Source organism: Macaca mulatta, chromosome 3 (assembly GCF_049350105.2).
Source record: "Macaca mulatta isolate MMU2019108-1 chromosome 3, T2T-MMU8v2.0, whole genome shotgun sequence".
NCBI classification, from domain to species: Eukaryota; Metazoa; Chordata; class Mammalia; order Primates; family Cercopithecidae; genus Macaca; species Macaca mulatta.
In genome coordinates, this window is record NC_133408.1 from 51,910,564 (window position 1) to 51,928,667 (window position 18,104).

General features: G+C 51.6%; 1 protein-coding gene across 17 annotated transcripts in view; it reads left to right on the top strand.

The window, feature by feature from the left end:
• CLIP2 (CAP-Gly domain containing linker protein 2) overlaps positions 1-18,104 on the top strand; it is a 227,999-nt gene that overhangs the window by 105,351 nt on the left and 104,544 nt on the right. For 8 of the 17 annotated variants that reach the window (XR_013415207.1, XR_003728014.2, XM_077996630.1 and 5 more), the window contains 3 exons: positions 2,616-2,801; positions 3,410-3,472; positions 5,826-7,953. The exons of 1 other annotated variant lie outside the window; for it this stretch is intronic. Coding sequence is in view for 9 of the 16 variants with exons in the window: in XM_077996630.1 (XP_077852756.1) it covers positions 2,616-2,801; positions 3,410-3,472; positions 5,826-5,837 (261 nt within the window). In the remaining 7 variants the exon portion in view is untranslated. Of the gene's footprint in view, positions 1-2,615; positions 2,802-3,409; positions 3,473-5,825; positions 7,954-18,104 lie in introns of those variants that run through there. 8 more of the 17 variants (XR_013415209.1, XM_077996635.1, XM_077996632.1 and 5 more) reach the window with 3 other exon arrangements.

Below are 18,104 nucleotides of genomic sequence, written 5' to 3' on the forward strand. Positions count from 1 at the left end.
CAGGTGCCCGCCACCATGCCTGGCTAATTTTTTTGTATTTTTAGTAGAGACGGGGTTTCACCATGTTAGCCAGGATGGTCTTGAACTCCTGACCCTGTGATTCACGCGCCTCAGCCTCCCAAAGTGCTGGGATTACAGGCGTGAGCCACCACCCCCATCTGAGATTTCTTTTCTGTTATGAATAGGAAGCTGACTTCACTGAGTCTGCAGAAACTGGGGTTGGGGTAGGCAGGTGATGCTGGTAGCATGGGACAGGACCATCCCCATCCCTTGGCCAGGCCTGGTGGCTCACACCTGTAATCCCAGCACTTTGGGAGGCTGAGGCAGGTGGATCACTTGAGGTCAAGAGTACGAGACAGCTTGGCCAACGTGATGAAACCCCATCTCTACTAAAAATACAAAAATTAGCCAGGTATGGTGGTGCGCACCTATAATCCCAGCTACTTGGGAGGTTGAGGCAGGAGAATCACTTGAACCCAGGAGGCGTAGGTTGGTGTGAGCTGAGATTGCACCACTGCACTCCAGCCTGGGTGACAGAGTGAGACTTCGTCTCAAAAAAAAAAAAAAAAAAAAAGAATAAACCATCCCATCCCCATCCCATCCTCCTGAGATGAGCACTCAGGACAGGCCTGTGCCTGGTCAATGTCACGATATGGAGGGCGTGGGGTCCAGGAGGACAGGTCCTTGTCTGAGAAAGCTGCCCTGAAGCCCCCCACCACCCTCCTGCCCAGCCACTGGGCTCAGCCACTGCGGAGGTGATGGAAGGAGAGCAGGGCCCAGCCCTGGGTAAGGGGATGGTTCACAGGCTGGAGGGAGGGCCTCAGCCCCCGATATCCGGGAGCAGGCCCTTGGCCCTCAGCGTTCGCGGATAAAGAGCATCACTCTGGTCACACACCCAGACTGTGGCTGTGGGGAATCACTGAGTCCTGCCGGCCTTCAAGTCCTGGCCTATCTGGCTAGCGGGGCTTTGGTGGCTGCACCCTCTGAGGTCCCTGTGGCTCAATAGAAGATAAGCCCCTGGGGTTGGCACAGACTGGGGAGTCTTGAATCCCCCCAGGGGCTTCCCCAGAGCCTTGTAAGAGTGGGCAGTGCTGAGCTCAGACTCGTGCCCACGGGGCACGGTTTGGTCAAGTTTACTTGGGAACCGGCGGCCTCTGCCTCCAGGGCAGCCTCTTGTCACCTCCCTGCACTGTGTCCATGGGAGAACTTGGGAAACCTTGGTGGGTGGGTAGAAGCCTCTTGATTTCAGGAGGGAGGTTCTGTTGAGAGGAAGTTTGGAGGGTCAGGACAGACGGGACTGGGCAGTGCTGAAGGATGGAGTTTGTGCAGGAGAGAGGCTGGCAGGCCTTGGGGCAGGTACAGCTCTGGGTGCCATGGTGGAGGTGACTATGGAGAGGAGGACCCTTATAAGACAGTTGGGTGGGGGTAGTGTAAGAAGAAGGGTGCCAGGTGCGGTGGCTCATGCCTATAATCCCACCGCTTTGGGAGGCCAAGTTGGGAGGATGGCTTGAGGTCAGGAGTTCAAGACCAGCCTGGACCTCATAACAAGACCCCATCTCTACAAAAAAAATTTTTAAATTAGCCAAGTGTGGTGGCATGCTCTGTAGTATCAGCTACTTGGGAGGCTGAGGTGGGAGGATCACTTGAGCCCAGGCACTAGAGGCTGTAATGAGCTATGATTACACCACTGCACTCCAGCCTGCACAGTAGAGTGAGACTCAGTCTTTTTTTTGGGGTCGGGGGAGGAGAGGTGGGGACCAAGTCTCACTCTGTCGCCCAGGCTGGAGTGCAGTGGCATGATCTCGGCCCACTGCAACCTCCACCTCCCAGGTTCGAGTGATTCTCGTGCCTCAGCCTCCTGAGTAGCTGGGACTACAGATGTGAGCCACCACACCCGGCTAATTTTTGTACTTTTAGTAGAAACGGGGTTTCACCATGTTGGGTGGGCTGGTCTCGAACTCCTGACCTCAGGTGATCCGCCCGCCTCAGCCTCCCAAAGTGCTGGGATTACAGGCATGAGCCACCATGCCCAGTCTCTGTCCTTTTTTTTTTTTTTTTTTTTTTAAAGGCAAGGCTGGGCGCCGTGGCTCATGCCTGTAATCCCAGCACTTTGGGAGGCCGAGGCGGGCGGATCACGAGGTCAGGAGATTGAGACCATCCTGGCTAACATGGTGAAACTCCGCCTCTACTAAAAATATGAAAAAATTAGCCGAGTGTGGTGGCGGGCGCCTGTAGTCCCAGCTACTCGGGAGGCTGAGGCAGGAGAATGGCGTGAACCCAGGAGGCGGAGCTTGCAGTGAGCCGAGATCGCGCCACTGCACTGCAGCCTGGGCGACAGAGTGAGACTCTGTCTCAAAAAAAAAAAAAAAAAAAAAAAAAAACAACACCAGAGGGTGGGGATCCTGTGTTCCCCACTTGGAGACAATGGAGCACCTCACAGAGGCCTGAGAATCCTCTGGGTGATGCCCAGGCTTGGAACCTAGAGACAAAGTGAGGCTGGAAGACTTTCCTGCCTAGAGGCGAGACCCCCACCAACACACACACACCCGTGTGTGCACATGCATACACACACACACACACACTCATGCACTCTTCCACTCTCCTGCCACTTCCAGGACAAAGAGAAATCCCTGTCGGATCAGAGGCGCTACTCCCTCATCGACCCGTCCTCGGCGCCCGAGCTCCTGCGGCTGCAGCACCAGCTGATGAGCACGGAGGACGCCCTGCGGGACGCACTGGACCAGGCTCAGCAGGTGGAGAAGCTGATGGAGGCCATGAGGAGCTGCCCTGACAAGGCCCAGGTGAGCCGCGGCCGGCAGGGCCCACCAGGAGGCAAGCCACGGGGCTGTGTCCTCGGAGTCCCTGTTTGAAGCGGGAGGCAGGCTTGTCTTTAAAACCGTAGTCCGAGGAGGTAGGCAGCCCTGTCCTGGGAATGCCAGTCTGAAGGGGGAGGCAGCTGTGTCCCGGGAATCCCAGTCTGAAGGGGGAGGCAGCTGTGTCCCGGGAACCCCGGTCTGAAGGGGGAGGCAGCTCTGTCTCAGGAACCGCGGTCTGAAGGGGGAGGCAGCTCTGTCTCAGGAACCCCGGTCTGAAGGGGGAGGCAGCCTGGCCCAGGAACCCTGGTCTGAAGCGGGAGGCGGCTCTGTCCTGGGAACCCTGGCTGAAAGGGGAGGGAGCCCTGCCCTCTGGAACCCGCAGTTCAAGGGGCACATGGCTTTGCCCTGAGGGGCTTAGAGTAAGAAGGGAGAAGCAGCCTTGCCCCTAGAGGCTTGGTCTTTGGGGGTGCTGGGAGCCCCAGACTGAAGGGGTTGGAATTTGGAACCTGAGATGGTCCCATAGGAAGACCTCGCCATCTAGCGAGCAAATCGGGAACTGCTGCCTCGCTCAGTGTCTCCCCTGACTCTTCCAGATCATTGGCAATTCCGGTTCTGCAAACGGCATCCACCAGCAGGACAAAGCCCAGAAACAAGAGGTGAGGGGCGCCTCAGCCCTCCCAGGTCCCTGCCATGCAGGCAGACCTCTCTAGAGAAAATCCTTGAAACGTCACTACAGACAAAGATGCATTCTGCAAGAAGCTTTACAATAGAGTCACTCAGGGAGGGTGCTGTTGCAGGCAAACTTGATTCTGGATTCACCCTGCTCTTTTGATTTTTGTTTTCTTCCCTTCTTAAAAAAGTTACAGGTTGGGCGAAGTGGCCCACGCCTGTAACCCCAGCACTTTGTCTGGTCAAGCCAGGAGGATCACTTGAGCCCAGGAGTTTGAGACCAGCCTGGACAACATAGCAAGATCCTCTCTCTAAAAAATATATAGGCCGGGCGCGGTGGCTCAAGCCTGTAATCCCAGCACTTTGGGAGGCCGAGACGGGCGGATCACGAGGTCAGGAGTTCGAGACCATCCTGGCTAACACGGTGAAACCCCGTCTCTACTAAAAAATACAAAAAACTAGCCGGGCGAGTTGGTGGGCGCCTGTAGTCCCGGCTACTCGGGAGGCTGAGGCAGGAGAATGGCGTAAAAACCCGGGAGGCGGAGCTTGCAGTGAGCTGAGATCCGGCCATTGCACTCCACCCTGGGCGACATAGCGAGACTCTGTCTCAAAAAAAAAAAAAAAAAAAAAAAAAAAAATATATATATATATATATATATATATATAAAGGCCGGGCACAGTGCCTCTCATCTGTAATCCCAACACTTTGGGAGGCCGAGGCCAGTGGATCACTTGAGGTCAGGAGTTTAAGACCAGCCTGGCCAATATGGTGAAACTCCATCTCTACTGAAAATACAAAATTAGCCCGGTAGGGTGGCACACAGCTGTAATCCCAGCTACACGGGAAGCTGAGGCAGGAGAATCGCTTGAACGTGGGAGGTGGAGGTTGCAGTGAGCCGAGATCGCGCCATTGCACTCCAGCCTGGGCAACAAGCACAAAACTCTGTCTCAAAAAACAGTAATAATAGTTTTAAAAATTAACTGGGTGTGGTGGCGCACGCCTGTAGCCTTAGCTACTCAGGAGGCTAAGGCAGGAGGATCACTCAAGTCCAAGAGTTTGAGGCTGCAGTGAGCTAGGATTGCGCCACTGCACTCCAACCTTGGTAATAAAGTGAGACCCTGTCCCTAAGAAAAACACAGAAAGAGAGAGAGAACCTACCTAGTTCTGACAGCAGAACCCCTGGAGCACAGGTGCTCACTAGAAACAGGAGCAGCGTAGCCACAGAATCTGCCAAGCTCCAGACACAGGCAGGGTTGTGTGGGCAGAGCCAGCCTTAGAGGAGTCAGCGCGATTTTGTCCTCCTGGCCTTGTTTTCTCAGCCATCCTGCAAGGCACATGGGGTCATCCCAGTTCACAGATGTGAAAACTGGCCGGGCACAGTGGCTCACGCCTATAATCCCAGCACTTTGGGAGGCCAAGGCAGGCGGATCACCTGAGGTCAAGAGTTCGAGACCAGCCTGGCCAACAGAGCGAAACCCCATCTCTACTAAAAATACAAAAAAAAAAAAAAAAAATCATCTGGGTGTGGTGGCACATGCCTGTAGTCCCAGCTACTCAGAGGCTGAGTCAGGAGGTGGAGGTTGCAGTGAGCCGAGATTGTGCCACTGCACTCCAGCCTGGGCAACAGAGCGAGACTCTGTCTCTCAAAAAAAAAAAAAAAAAGAAATAAAATAAAAGAAAGATAGATGTGAAAACTGAGACTTGGAGTCTCCAGTTTAATTTCCTCTGATCTAGCCCCGCACAGGCACTCAGGGCTCTTTGTAAAACCTGCTTCTGGCTGGGCACGGTGACTCACGCCTACCCCAGCAATTTGGGAGGCCGAGGTGGGTGGATCACGAGGTCAGGAGATCAAGACCATCCTGGCCAACATGGTGAAACCCCGTCTCTACTAAAAATACAAAAATTAGCTGGGTGTGGTGGCACGTGCCTGTTACCCCAGCTACTCAGGAGGCCAAAGCAGGAGAATCGTTTGAACTGGGAGAATCGCTTGAACCAGAAAGTAGAAGGTTGCAGCGAGCTGAGATCACACCACTGCACTCCAGCCTGGTGACAGAGCAAGACTCCGTCTCAAAACAAACACACACACAAACAAAAAACCTGCTTCTTCCCCTCAGCTTCCCATCAGCACCTTCCACCCCACCTGCTGTCTCACTCAGCCCCAAACACACAGCAGGGAGGCACTTCCTGCCTCAGGGCCTTGGCACGTGCAGTTCCCTCTATGCTGGTGTTCCCTCCTCCCCAACCCGGCCCCACCTCCTTTCCTCCCTGACCCCGCTTTGACTGCCTGGCCCTCCAGGCTCTCTGAGACCCTTTCTGATGATGCTCTTTACTCTCTCTAGGACAAGCACTGACCCTGAGGGGATACTGTGTGGAGTGGTCCAGTCCACACCAGAGCCCCGCGCGGCTGCCCGGCAGCACCTCCTCCAGGCAGGAGCCGGGACTGTCACTTTGGAGACAAAACAGTGTTTGTAACAATAACGTACTCACCGCTGCGGACAATCCCCCACCCTGATCCCCGGCCAGACCAGGACGCTTCCTCAAGCCCAGCCTTCCACAGAGAGAGTGAACGGTACAGCCCCGGCCTGACCCGGGGACCTTCGGCCTGGACGCCCGGCAGCTTCTGGATTTTGTCAGTGGAGGCAGAGGGTATCCGGCCGGGACCTTCTGTCCAGAAGGAGCTGCCCTTAGGACCATCTTAGCGCCCCTGTCCTCTTTTTCTGCCCGTTCTCCCTCGGGTCTCCCCAGAGGGGCCGGCGGTGGGGAGGGGGACAGGGTGGGGCCTAAGTTTGTCCATGCAGGCACCAAGGGGGAACGTCCAGTCTTTAAGAGCCAAGTGGGGGCCCCTTTTCCGAAGCCACTTTCAGGCCAAGGCGGTCCCCAGGGCTGCTCGTCCCCACCTTCTGAACCTTCTTCAAACAGTGGTACCAGTTCCCCTCAGCCAGCCTGCCTGCCCAGCGAGGCCCCCAGGTTCAAGGTGTTGGCGGGGGCGGAGGGCAGGGGAACAGGGTCTTTCTCCCGCCGCCCACCAACACCAACACACACACACCTCTAAGCTGCTGGCCGAAGATGTCACCAAGGCCAGACACGCAGGGTTATGAAGGTTTGGAAGCCCCTCTCCTCACCTCCCACCGTGACCTTGGGCAAACCCAGACTCAGAGCCCAGGGCAGAGGCAGCTCACAGTGGAGGTTCTAGGCAGGTCAAAGGTCAGTAATACGGTTTCCCCTGGGGTTGACCAGATGTTCCAAACATCTGCACCCACCTGCAGATGCATCTAAGCAGGTCCTTATGTACACACCACATTCACACACACACACACACACACACGCACTCAGAGGGACCACATCTGCACAGATGACTGTGTGGGTGGGTGGCGGTGTTTGAGTGGGTGGCGGCGTTTGCTGTGAACCACGCTCAGGCCACACAGAGACACATATTTGGTTTCTGGGACTGAGACCCAGGCCTGGCAGGACTGTACCCACAAATACTGCAAGTGTTCCTGCAGCCTAGAGGTGCTGTATACACACACGAGTACACACAGCCAGGCATTGGGGGTGTGGGTGCCACATGGAACATCCCTTCCTGGTCTTGCCAGGCACCTGCACAGAGCGTCTCCAGCCCCATCTCCTAACAGGGGCTGAGAGTAAGAGAAATCTCACTGCCCCCGCTGTCTTCCCCTCAAGCCTGTTAAGTTATCCCAGGCCTGTGCGTGGTGGAAAAGGCCAGCCTTGGCCCTGCAGCCTCCACCTCTCCGCTGGAGGACCGACAGGTTGCTTACCGCTTTGCACCCCGGCATCAGCACAGGGGGCCCTGCCCCACCCTCCGGCAGCTCAGGGAGTGTTTTCCTGTGAGGCCTCCCCCATCAGGGGACCAGAAGGAGAAGCCTGATGCCCCGTCCCGGCTTTCCCAAAACGCACAGGACACGTGTGCAATTCATAGGAAGGGCCCAGGTCGCCCTCGTGAGTACCACCTGCTACAGGTAGGTGGCGCTCACGTTCCTGCCCAAATGCAGCCCATTGGGGAGTCAGAGTCGGTCCCCCGGGCCCACCTCCCAGTCCCTGTTGGCTTTCGGTAGCTCTCGCATGCAGTTCTATTAACAGCTGTCTAGAAGCGATGCTTTAGTGGCCTAACCAAGGGTCAAATACAGCTCATTCTAGCAAAATCAGGCAGCTCTGCCCCATCTGCAGGGGCACCGATTAGTCTACTAACAGCCAGAGGTCCACCTAGCAGAGCGCTGGGAGAAGCTGAGCCGCCGGAGGTGGGCTCCTGGTGATGGGTGTCCAAGAAGCGGTTTCCCTGGGAGCTTCTGCCTTCGTGGGCCTCTCAGCCTGCCCGGTGTGGCCGCCCAAGCGTGGCTCAGCCATGTCCCCTCCCCAGCTCCTTCCTGCGCCCCTCCCCTCCCCAGAGTGGAATTGTTGAAGTGTGGCGAGTCTGTGCTCGGGACAATAAAGCTTGTGACAGGTCCAGGACCCCTGCAGTTGTCTCGTCTGCTCCTCTCTGTGGGGACCCTTGGCTTCCTGATCTCTCCCTGTTCTTGGGCACCCTGGTGCCAGGAGATGGCCCCCGATCCTGCCCTCTGCCAGCTCATTGCTTCCCAGGTAGGCACGGCCTCAGAGAGGCTGGAGCTGAAGACATCTGGGGCTGTCCTTGTCCCAGGAGAGACACCTTAGCAAGGACAGGCAGAGGACAGGTCCTGAAAGGCCGCTGGAGAGGGCTGGTCCTGGGTTCACATTTGAACCTGCTGGAGGGATAAATAGGCCTGCAAAAAAAATCAACAGAAACAGTAATGGATCCGCTCGCACACTTGTGATGAGTCTGATAAGGTTTCCAGCTTCAGTGGGCAAATTCTGGTGCCTGCAGCAGGCTTTCTGGAGATCAGATCAACAGCACAGCGTGTTGCAAACTTTGTGGTCAAATAGGCTTTCAAGGCCGGGCGCGGTGGCTCACCCCTGTAATCCCAGCACTTTGGGAGGCCCAGGCGGGTGGATTACGAGGTCAAGAGATCGAGACCATCCCGGCTAACATGATGAAACCCTGTCTCTAATAAAAATACAAAAATTAGCCGGGCGTGGTGGCGCGTGCCTGTAGTCCCAGCTACTTGGGAGGCTGAGGCAGGAGAACTGCTTGAATCCAGAAGGTGGAGGTTGCGTGAGCCGAGATCGCACCACTGCACTCCAGCTTGCCAATAGAGCGAGACTCTGTCTCCAAAAAAAAAAAAAAAAAAAAAAATAGGCTTTCAGGTGGAGATTCCCTCCCTGGAAGATGGAACAAGGATCTTTTTTTTTTTCCCCCAAGATGGAGTTTCGCTCTGTCACCCAGGCGGCAGTGCAGCGGCATGATCTCTGCTCACTTCAACCTCCGCCTCTCAGGTTCCAGCAATTCTTGTGCCTCAGCCTCCCAAGTAGCTGGGACTATAGGTGCATGCCACCACACCCGGCTAATTTTTATATGTTTAGTAGAGATGGGATTTCATCATGTTGGCCAGGCTGGTCTCAAACTCCTGACCTCAAATGATCTATCCGCCTCGGCCTCCCAAAGTGCTGGGATTACAGGTGTGAGCCACCATGTCAGTTCCTCAAAATATGTTTTGTTTAATTATTATTATTATTTTGTAGAGACAAGAGTTTTACTCTGTTGCCCAGGCTGGATTGCAGTGGCGTGATCTCAGCTCAATTCAACTCCTACCTCCCAGGTTCTCGTGCCTCAGCCTCCCGAGTAGCTGGGACTACAGGCATACACCACCACACCCGGCTAATTTTTGTATTTTTAGTAGAGACCGGGTTTCATCATGTTGGCCAGGCTGGTCTCAAACTCCTGGGTGATCCACCAGCCTCAGCCTCCCAAAGTGCTGATGTTATAGGCATGAGCCACTGCACCTGCCATTTTTGTTGTTGTTGTTGTTTTGTTTTTGTTTTCGTTTTTTTAGAGATAGGGCCTTGTTCTGTCACCAAGGCTGGAAGGCAAAGTCTCCATCATAGCTCACTGCAACCTCCAACTCCTGGGCTCCAGTAACCCTCTCACCTCAGCCTCCCAAAGTGTTAGGATTACAGGCATGAGCCATTGTGCTTGTCCAACTCTTTTTTAACTCTTTGATTTCGAGATCATTTTAGACTTACAGAATAATTGCAAAAAATAGTGACATTCCTATACATTCTTTCCCAGCTCCCCCTGACATTAACAGCCCACATAACCGCAGTACAATGACCCAAACTAGAAAATGAACATTGGGCCAGGTGGCTTATGCTTATGATCCCAGCACTTTGGGAGGCCGAGGCGGGAGGATCACTTCAGCCCAGGAGTTCAAGACCAGCCTAGGCAGCATACCTAGAACGTTGTCTCTTTAAAAAAAAAAAAAAAAAAAGCCGGGCACAGTAGCTCCTGCCTGTAATCCCAGCACTTTGGAAGGCTGAGGTTGGTGGATCACCTGAAGTCAGGACTTCCAGACCAGCCTGGTCAACATGGTAAAACCCCCGTTTCTACTAAAAATACAAAAATTAGCCAGGCGTGGTAGCGCGCGCCTGTAATCCCAGCTACTTGGGAGACTGAGGCAGGAGAATGGCTTGAACCTGGGAGATGGAGGTTGCAATGAGCCAAGTTCATGCCACTGCACTCCAGCCTAGGCGAGAGAGCAAGACTACATCTCAATAAATAAGCAAATAAATAAATAATAAAAATAAATAAAGAAATAAAAAATTACCCAGGTTTAGTGGTATGCACCTGTAGTCCCAATTAGTTGGGAAGCTGAGGCAGAAGGATCGCTTGAGCCCAGGAGTATGAGGCTGCACTCCAGCCCAGATCACAGAGTGAGACTCCAACTCTAAAAATAAAAAATAAAATCAAAATGGGCAAAGGATCCAAATACATCTTGCTCCAAAGAAGATGTACAAATGATCAATAACACGTGAAAAGATGCTTAACAACATGAGTCATTAGGGAAATGCAAATCAAAACCACAAAGAGATACCACTTCACACCTACTGGGATGCCTAAAACTTTTTAAAAGACAGTAGCAAGTGTTGACAAGGATGTAGAGAAATTGAAACTCTCATATATTGCTGGTGGGAATGTGAAATGGGGCAGCTGCTTCAGAAAAGTTTGGCAGTTCTTCAAAATATGTTTTGTTTTGTTTTTTAAGACTCCGTCTTAAACAAAACAAAACAGCCTGGGCAACAGGCTGGAGGTGCAGTCTTGGCTCACCACAACCTCTGCCTCCCAGGTTCAAGTGATTCTCCTGCCTCGGCCTCCTGAGTTGCTGGGATTACATGTGTGCACCACCACACCCAGTTAATTTTTGTATTTTTAGTAGAGACAGGGTTTCAACATGTTGGCCAGGCTGATCTTGAACTCCTGACCTCAAGTGATCCACCCGCCTTGGCCTCCCAAAGTGCTGGGATTACAGGCGTGAGCCACCGCACCAGTTCCTCAAAGTATGGTTTTTTTACTTTTTTTTTTTTTAGAGACTTTTTTTTTTTACTTTTTTTACTTTTTTTTTTAGAAACGAGGGTCTCACTATGTTGCTCAGGCTGGTTGTAAATTCCTGGGCTCGAGCAATCCTCCCACCTCACCCTTCCCAAAGGGCTGGGATTACAGGCATGAGTCACCATGCGCAGCCCCAAAATGTTAAAACACAGAGTTACCATATGACCCAGAAGTTTTACTCCTAATTATATACTCAAGATAAATTAAAGCATTTCCACAGAAAATCATGTACACACATGTTAATAGCAGCATTATTTGCAATAGGCAAAAAGTGGAAATAAGACAAATGTCCAATCAACAGACAAATGGATAAAACAAATGTGGTCTATCCATATAATGGAACGTTAGTTGGCCATGAAAAGGCATGAAACGGCCAGGCATGGTGGCTCACACCTGTAATCCCAGCACTTTGGGAGGCTGAGGTGGGTGGATCTCTTGAGGTCAGAGTTCGAGACTGGCCAACATGGTGAAACCCCATCTCTACCAAAAATACAAAACAATTAACCAGATATGGTGACAGGCATCTGTAATCCCAGCTACTCAGGAGGCTGAGGCAGGAGAATCGCTTGAACCTGGGGGGCGGAGGTTACAGGGAGCTGAGATCGTGCCACTGCACTCCAGCCTGGGCCACAGAGCGAGACTCCATCTCAAAAAAGGAGTGAAACACTGACATTTGCTACAACGTGGATATACCTCCAAAGCATCCTGTTAAGTGAAAGCAGGGAGACACAAACAGTCACGTACTGTATGATTGCACTTATGTGAAATATCCACAAAGATGAATCCATGGAGACACAGGCAGATTGCCGACTGCCAGAGGCAAGGGCTAAGGAAAATGGGGAGGAACTGCATAATGACTATGGGGTGATGAAAATGTTCTGGAATTCACCTGAACAAGAAACAGTAAAAAACAACAAAAAGGAAGGAAATGGTAGAGGTGGTAGCTGTATGACATTGTGAATGTACTAGTGCCTCTACAAAATGATTAACGTTATGTGCACTTCACCTCATAAGATACTTTTTGAAAAAGAAGCCGGGTGCAGTGGTTCACGCCTGTAATCCCAGCACTATGGGAGGCGGAGGCGGAAGGATCACGAGGTCAAGAGATCAAGACCATCCTGGCAAACATGGTGAAACCTCGTCTCTACTAAAAGTACAAAAATTAGCCGGGCATGGTGGCAGGCGCCTGTAGTTCCAGCTACTCAGGAGGCTGAGGCAGGAGAATTGCTTGAACCCAGGAGGTGGAGGTTGCCGTAAGTCGAGATCGTGCCACTGCACTCCAGCCTGGCGACAGAGCGAGATTCCATCTCAAAAAAAAAAAACAAAAAACAAAGTCTATCCTTGCCTACTAACAAGGAAACTTAGAAGAAGAAAAGGCTGGGCATGGTGGCTCATGCCTGTAATGCCAGCACTTTGGGAGGCTGAGGCAGGGGGATTGCTTGAACCCAGGAGTTCAAGACCAGTCTGGGCAACATGGTGAGACCTCATCTCTACAAAATATTAAAAATTAGCCGGATCAGGCGCCATGGCTCATGCCTATAATCCCAGCACTTTGGGAGGGCGAGGCAGATGGATCACTTGAGCTTAGGGGTTTGAGACCAGCCTGGGCAACAAGGTGAAACCTCGTCTCTATATAAAAATATTTTTTAAAATTAGCAGGGCATGGTGGCGGGTGCCTGTAATCCCAGCTACTTGGGAGGCTGAGGCACGACAGAACCCAGGAGGCAGAGGTTGCAGTGAGCTCAGATCACACCACTGCACTCAAGCCTGGGTGACAGAGCAAGACTCCATCTCAAAAAAAAATGAGCCAGATGTGGTAGCGTATGCTTGCGGTGTATGCCCAGCTACTTTGGAGGCTGAGATGGGAGGATCACCTGAGTGCGGGAGATTGAGGCTGCAGTGAGCCGTGATCATACCACTGCACTCCAACATGGGCAAAAGAGTGAGACCTTGACTAAAAGAAAGAGAGAAGGAGAGAAGGAGAGAAAGAAAGAGAAAAGGAAAATGAGGGAGGGAGGAAAGGAAGGAGGAGGGAAGGAGAGAGAGATGGAAGAAGGAAAGGAAAATCTAGCCAGGTATCGTGGCACACATCTGTAATTCCAGCACTTTGGGAGGCCAAAAGGAGAGGATAGCTTGAGCCCAGGAGTTAAAGGCTGCAGTGAGCCATGATTTCATCACTGCACTCCAGCATGGGCAATAGAGTTAGACCCTGTCTCAAAAAAAACAAAAACAAACAAACAGAAAAACGTACATTATGATAGTTGCCATGATTTCACATGTGTACCAGTATGAAAAATTATTATTTGTTAATAATAACACCAAAGGCCGGGCGCGGTGGCTCACACCTGTAATCCCAGCACTTTGGGAGGCCAAGGCGGGTGGATCACCTGAGGTCAGGAGTTTGAGACCAGCCTGGCCAACATAGTGAAACCCTGTCTCTACTAATAATACAAAAATTAGCTGGGAGTGGTGGTGCGCATCTGTAGTCCCAGCTACTCTGGAGGCTGAGGCAGAAGAATTACTTGAACTCGGGGGGCGAGGTTGCAGTGAGCTGAGTTCTTGCCACTGCACTCCAGCCTGGGTGACCGAGTGAAACTGTGTCTCCAAAAAAAAAAAAAAAGAAAAAAGAAAATGACAAGATGGCCCAGACCCTGCTTGAGGTCCCACAGTGAAAAATACCCAGATAAAGCACCCTTTTATGAAATATTATCCCAGGGGTGGGTGCAGCGGCTTGTGCCTGTAATCTCAGTGCTTTGAGAGGTCAAAGTGGGAGGATCACTTAAGCCCAGGAGTTTGAGACCAGCCTGTGCAACATGGTGAGACCCCATCTCTACAAAAAATAAAACAATTAGCTGGGCATGGTGGTGTGCACTTGTAGTCCCTACTATTAGAGAGGCTGAGGCAGGAGGATCACTTGAGGCAGGAATTGCAGGCTGCAGTGAGTTATGATCATGTCACTGCACTCCAGCCTTGGTGACAGAACAAGACCTTTTTTGAAAAAGAAAATATTATTCCAGGAAAATCTAGAAGACATGACATCTCAGACATTTGAAAATTGTAAGTATTGTGGATAGAAGAAACCCGGGTATGGTGATGATCTTTATCTAGTGTGGGCTATGCAAAAAAGGTGGCATGATGGCTGGGCACAGTGGCTCACACCTGTAATCCCAGCACTTTGGGAAGCTGAGATGGGATGATCACTTGAGCACAGGAGTTACAGACCAGCCTGGGCAGCATAGCAAGATCTCATCTCTAGAAACAAATGTTTTTTTGTTTGTTTGTTTTTTAATTAGCCAGGCATGGTGGCATATGTCTATAGACCCAGCTACTCTGGAAGCTGAGGTTGGAGGATCACTTGAGCCCAGGAATTGGAGGTTGCAGCGAGCTATGATCATGCCACCTCACTCCAGCCTGGGCAACAGAGTGAAGCCCTGTCTCTAAATAAAACTGTTAAAAATAAAAGAATCTAGAATGTAAACCGCATGGGGAGCTTACATATTCTAAATGCCTAGACTTGTGTCTGGAATCATGATCAACAAATATTTGCTGAATAAATAAGACCCAAAGAAAATTAAAAGTCTAATCAGGTGGCAAAGAAAATAGAATTGAAGAAGAGCATTAAAGAGGAAACAGCTGAGAAACTTCCAGAATTGATGAAAGAGGTGAATACAAAGTACAAAGAACTCCAGACCAGGCACGGTGGCTCACGCCTGTAATCCCAGCACTTTGGGAGGCGAGGCAGGCGGATTACTTGAGGTCCGGAGTTCAAGACCAGCCTGGCCAACATGGTGAAAACCTGTCTCTACTAAAAATACAAAAATTAGCCAGGGTTCGTGGTGGGAACCTGTAATCCCAGCAACTCAGGAGGCTGAGGCAGGAGAATCGCTTAAACCCAGGAGGCGGAGGTTGTCGTGAGCTAAGATCCCGCCATTGCACTCCAGCCTGGGTGACAAAGTGAGACTCCATCTCAAAAAAAAAAAAAAAAAAAAAAAAGAAAGAAAGAAAGCAAGAAAGAACTCCAAACATTATAAATAAAAAGAAATCCAGGCCAGGTGCGGTGGCTCACGCCTGTAATCCCAGCACTTTGGGAGGCAGAGGCAGGCAGATCACTTGAAGTCAGAGTTCGAGACCAGCCTGGCCAATATGGTGAAACCCCATCTTTACCAAAAATATATAAATTAGCTGATGTGGTGGTACCACATGTAATCCCAGCTACTTGGGAGGCTGAGGCAGGAGAATCGCTTGAACCCGGGAGGTAGAGGTTGCAGTGAGCCAAGACTGCGCCACTGCACTCCAGCCTGGGTGACAGAGACTCCATCTCAAAAATAAATAAATAAATGAATAAATAAATATAAACGGAAATACACATCTACATACAGTATATGAAATACAATTGGCAGAATGCCAAAGACAAAGATCTGAGCAGGATTCACAGGGCATAATCTTAACAGCAACTTTATTTTTCTCTCTCAATTTGTCCTTAAACCTCTCCAAGTAGGGGTTGCCCTGCCCCTATTACTGGAGAAAAGCTTGGACAGGCCCTTACACTTCATCAGCCTCTCAAAAAGTGGGCGAGGCTGGATGCAGTGGCTCATGTCTATAATCCCAGCAGTTTGGGAGGCAGAGGTGGAAGGATCGCTTGAGGTCAGGAGTTCAAGACCAGCCTGGGCAGCATAGCCAGACCCCAAAATCTAAAACAAAAACAAAAACAAAAAACCAGTTAGCCAGGCATGGTGCTACATGTCTGTGGTCCCAGCTACTAGGGAGGCTGAGGCAGGAGGATCACTTGAGCCCAGGAGTTCAAGGCTGCAGTGAGTTATAACCACGCCGTTGCACTCCAGCCTGGGCAACAGAGCAAGATCCTGTTTCCAAAAGAAAAAAGAATTGCAAACATAGCCTCAATTCAGGACCTAAAATCTTAGGCACCCATCCACTGCCAGGGAGGGTTAATAAGCTCTCCAAGGAGTATTCTCACAGCCCACCCCGCCTATGAGGCTTCAGGTGGGAGATAGTAACCCCACCCTTGCCTGGAAGGTGGGATTCGCCACATAGCTCTGTCCAAGCCTGTAGTTCTCAACCGGGGGTACTCTGCCCTCTAGGGGACATTTGGCAATATCGAGAGACGTTATTGGTGGTCACAACAGGGGCATGTTACTGGCATGTAGGGAACAGAGGCCAGGGATGCTGCTAAATACCCTATGATGCATAGGACAGAGCCCCGGAGCAAAGAATCATCCCTCCTAGAACCTCAGCAGCGCAAGGTTAAGACAGTGCTCTAAAGCAATTCTCCTCTCTCATTGTTTCTCAGCACCGACAGCTGGGGCCTCCTTTTATAAGTTCTGATGTAGGTGAATTGCCTAGTATTGCCTTATAACTCACAGGACTGTAGATCTGTGATCAAGAGGCAGCATCAGCCAGGTGTGGTGGCTCACGCCTGTAATCCCAGCACTTTGGGAGGCCGAGGTGGGAGGATCAGTTGAGGCCAGGGGTTTGAGACCATCCTGGACAACATAGTGAGATTCCCATGTCTACCAAATATATATATATATGTTTAATAATATATATACATATTATATTTTTAAATAATATATATATTGTTGTCCAGGCTGCAGTGCAGTGGCACATTCTCGGCTCACTGTAAGCTCTGCCTCCTGGGTTCAAGTGATTCTCCTGCCTCAGCCTCCTGAGTAGCTGGGACTACAGGCACCCACTACCACGCCCAGCTAGTTTTTTTTTTATTTTTAGTAGAGAGGGGGTTTCATCATGGTGGCCAGGCTGGTCTCAAACTCCTGACCTCAGGTGATCCGCCCGCCTCGGCCTCCCAAAGTGCAAGGATTCCAGGCGTGAGCCACCGCACCCTGCATATATATATATATGTAAATATATATTTTTTAAATTGGCCACGCACAGTGGCACACTCTGTAGTCCCAGCTATTCAGGAGGCTGAGGCAAAAGGATTGCTTGAGCCTGGGAGGTCGAGGCTACAGTGAGCTATGATTGTGCCACTACACTACAGCCTGGGCAACAGAGCAAGACCCTGTCTCAAAAAAAAAAAAAAAAAAGGCAGCACCTTACAGCGGCTGAGACCCAAGTCCCGACTCTGACTCGGGCAGTAACCAGCCTGTAGCCCTGGGCAAAGGCCTTCCCTCCCCAGCCTCAGTTTTCCCATCTATAAAGTGGGAGCATAAGCCTCAGGCATGGGGGTCCCAGCGGGTAATCTTGGAAATCATGGTTTGGGTAGGGGTGGGGGGATATCGTTCTCTGGGTCACTCCTGGGATGAGGCCCTGGGTCCAGCTTCGGGAAGAAGACTAAATAAAGCTTGGAGCATCAGTGTTTTGGGGGTGGGGATGAACCAGTGTGGTCTGAAGCGGGGTGGGGGGTGTCCTCATGACCCTTCCACCCCAAAGTGCACAGCACTGGCCTTTGAAAGCCATCTCCACGGCATGGGGTTATGGTGACAACCTGTGCAACCCTCCCCCTCCAACACAGTGTCTGTCTGATGTTGAGGGGAGCTCAGAAATGGGGACTTCTAGGCCAGGCGGTGGCTCACGCCTGTAATCCCAGCACTTTGGGAGGCCAAGGAGGGTGGATCACCTGAGGTCAGGAATTCGAGAGCAGCCTGGCCAACATGGTGAAACCCTGTCTCTACTAAACATACAAAAATTAGCCAGGCACAATGGCTCACACCTGTAATCCCAGCATTTTGGGAGGCCAAGGCAGGCAGATCATTTGAGGTCAGGAGTTCAAGACCAGCCTGGGGCTACCAGGGTGAAACCCCATCTCTACTAAAAATACAAAAATTAGCTGGGCGTGGTGGCACATGCTTGTAAGCCCAGCTACTCGGGAGGCTGAGGCAGGAGAACTGCTTGAGCCTGGGAGGCGCAGGTTGCAGTGACCCCCACTGCACTCCAGCCTGGGTGACAGAGCAAGACTCTGTCTCAAAAAAAAAAAAAAAAAACCTGGGACTTCTCTTGCCCCACTTCTCTTTGCTCTGTCTGCCGGGGAGACATTGATCAAACCCTCCAGGTCCGGTGGGGAGACATTGGCCTTCTCCTTTTGTGGAGCCCTGGGGTGAAGAACAGGAGGGGTGGCTGGAGGGTGGGTGACACCACGCATCGCTGGGCGGCAAGAGGCCTACCA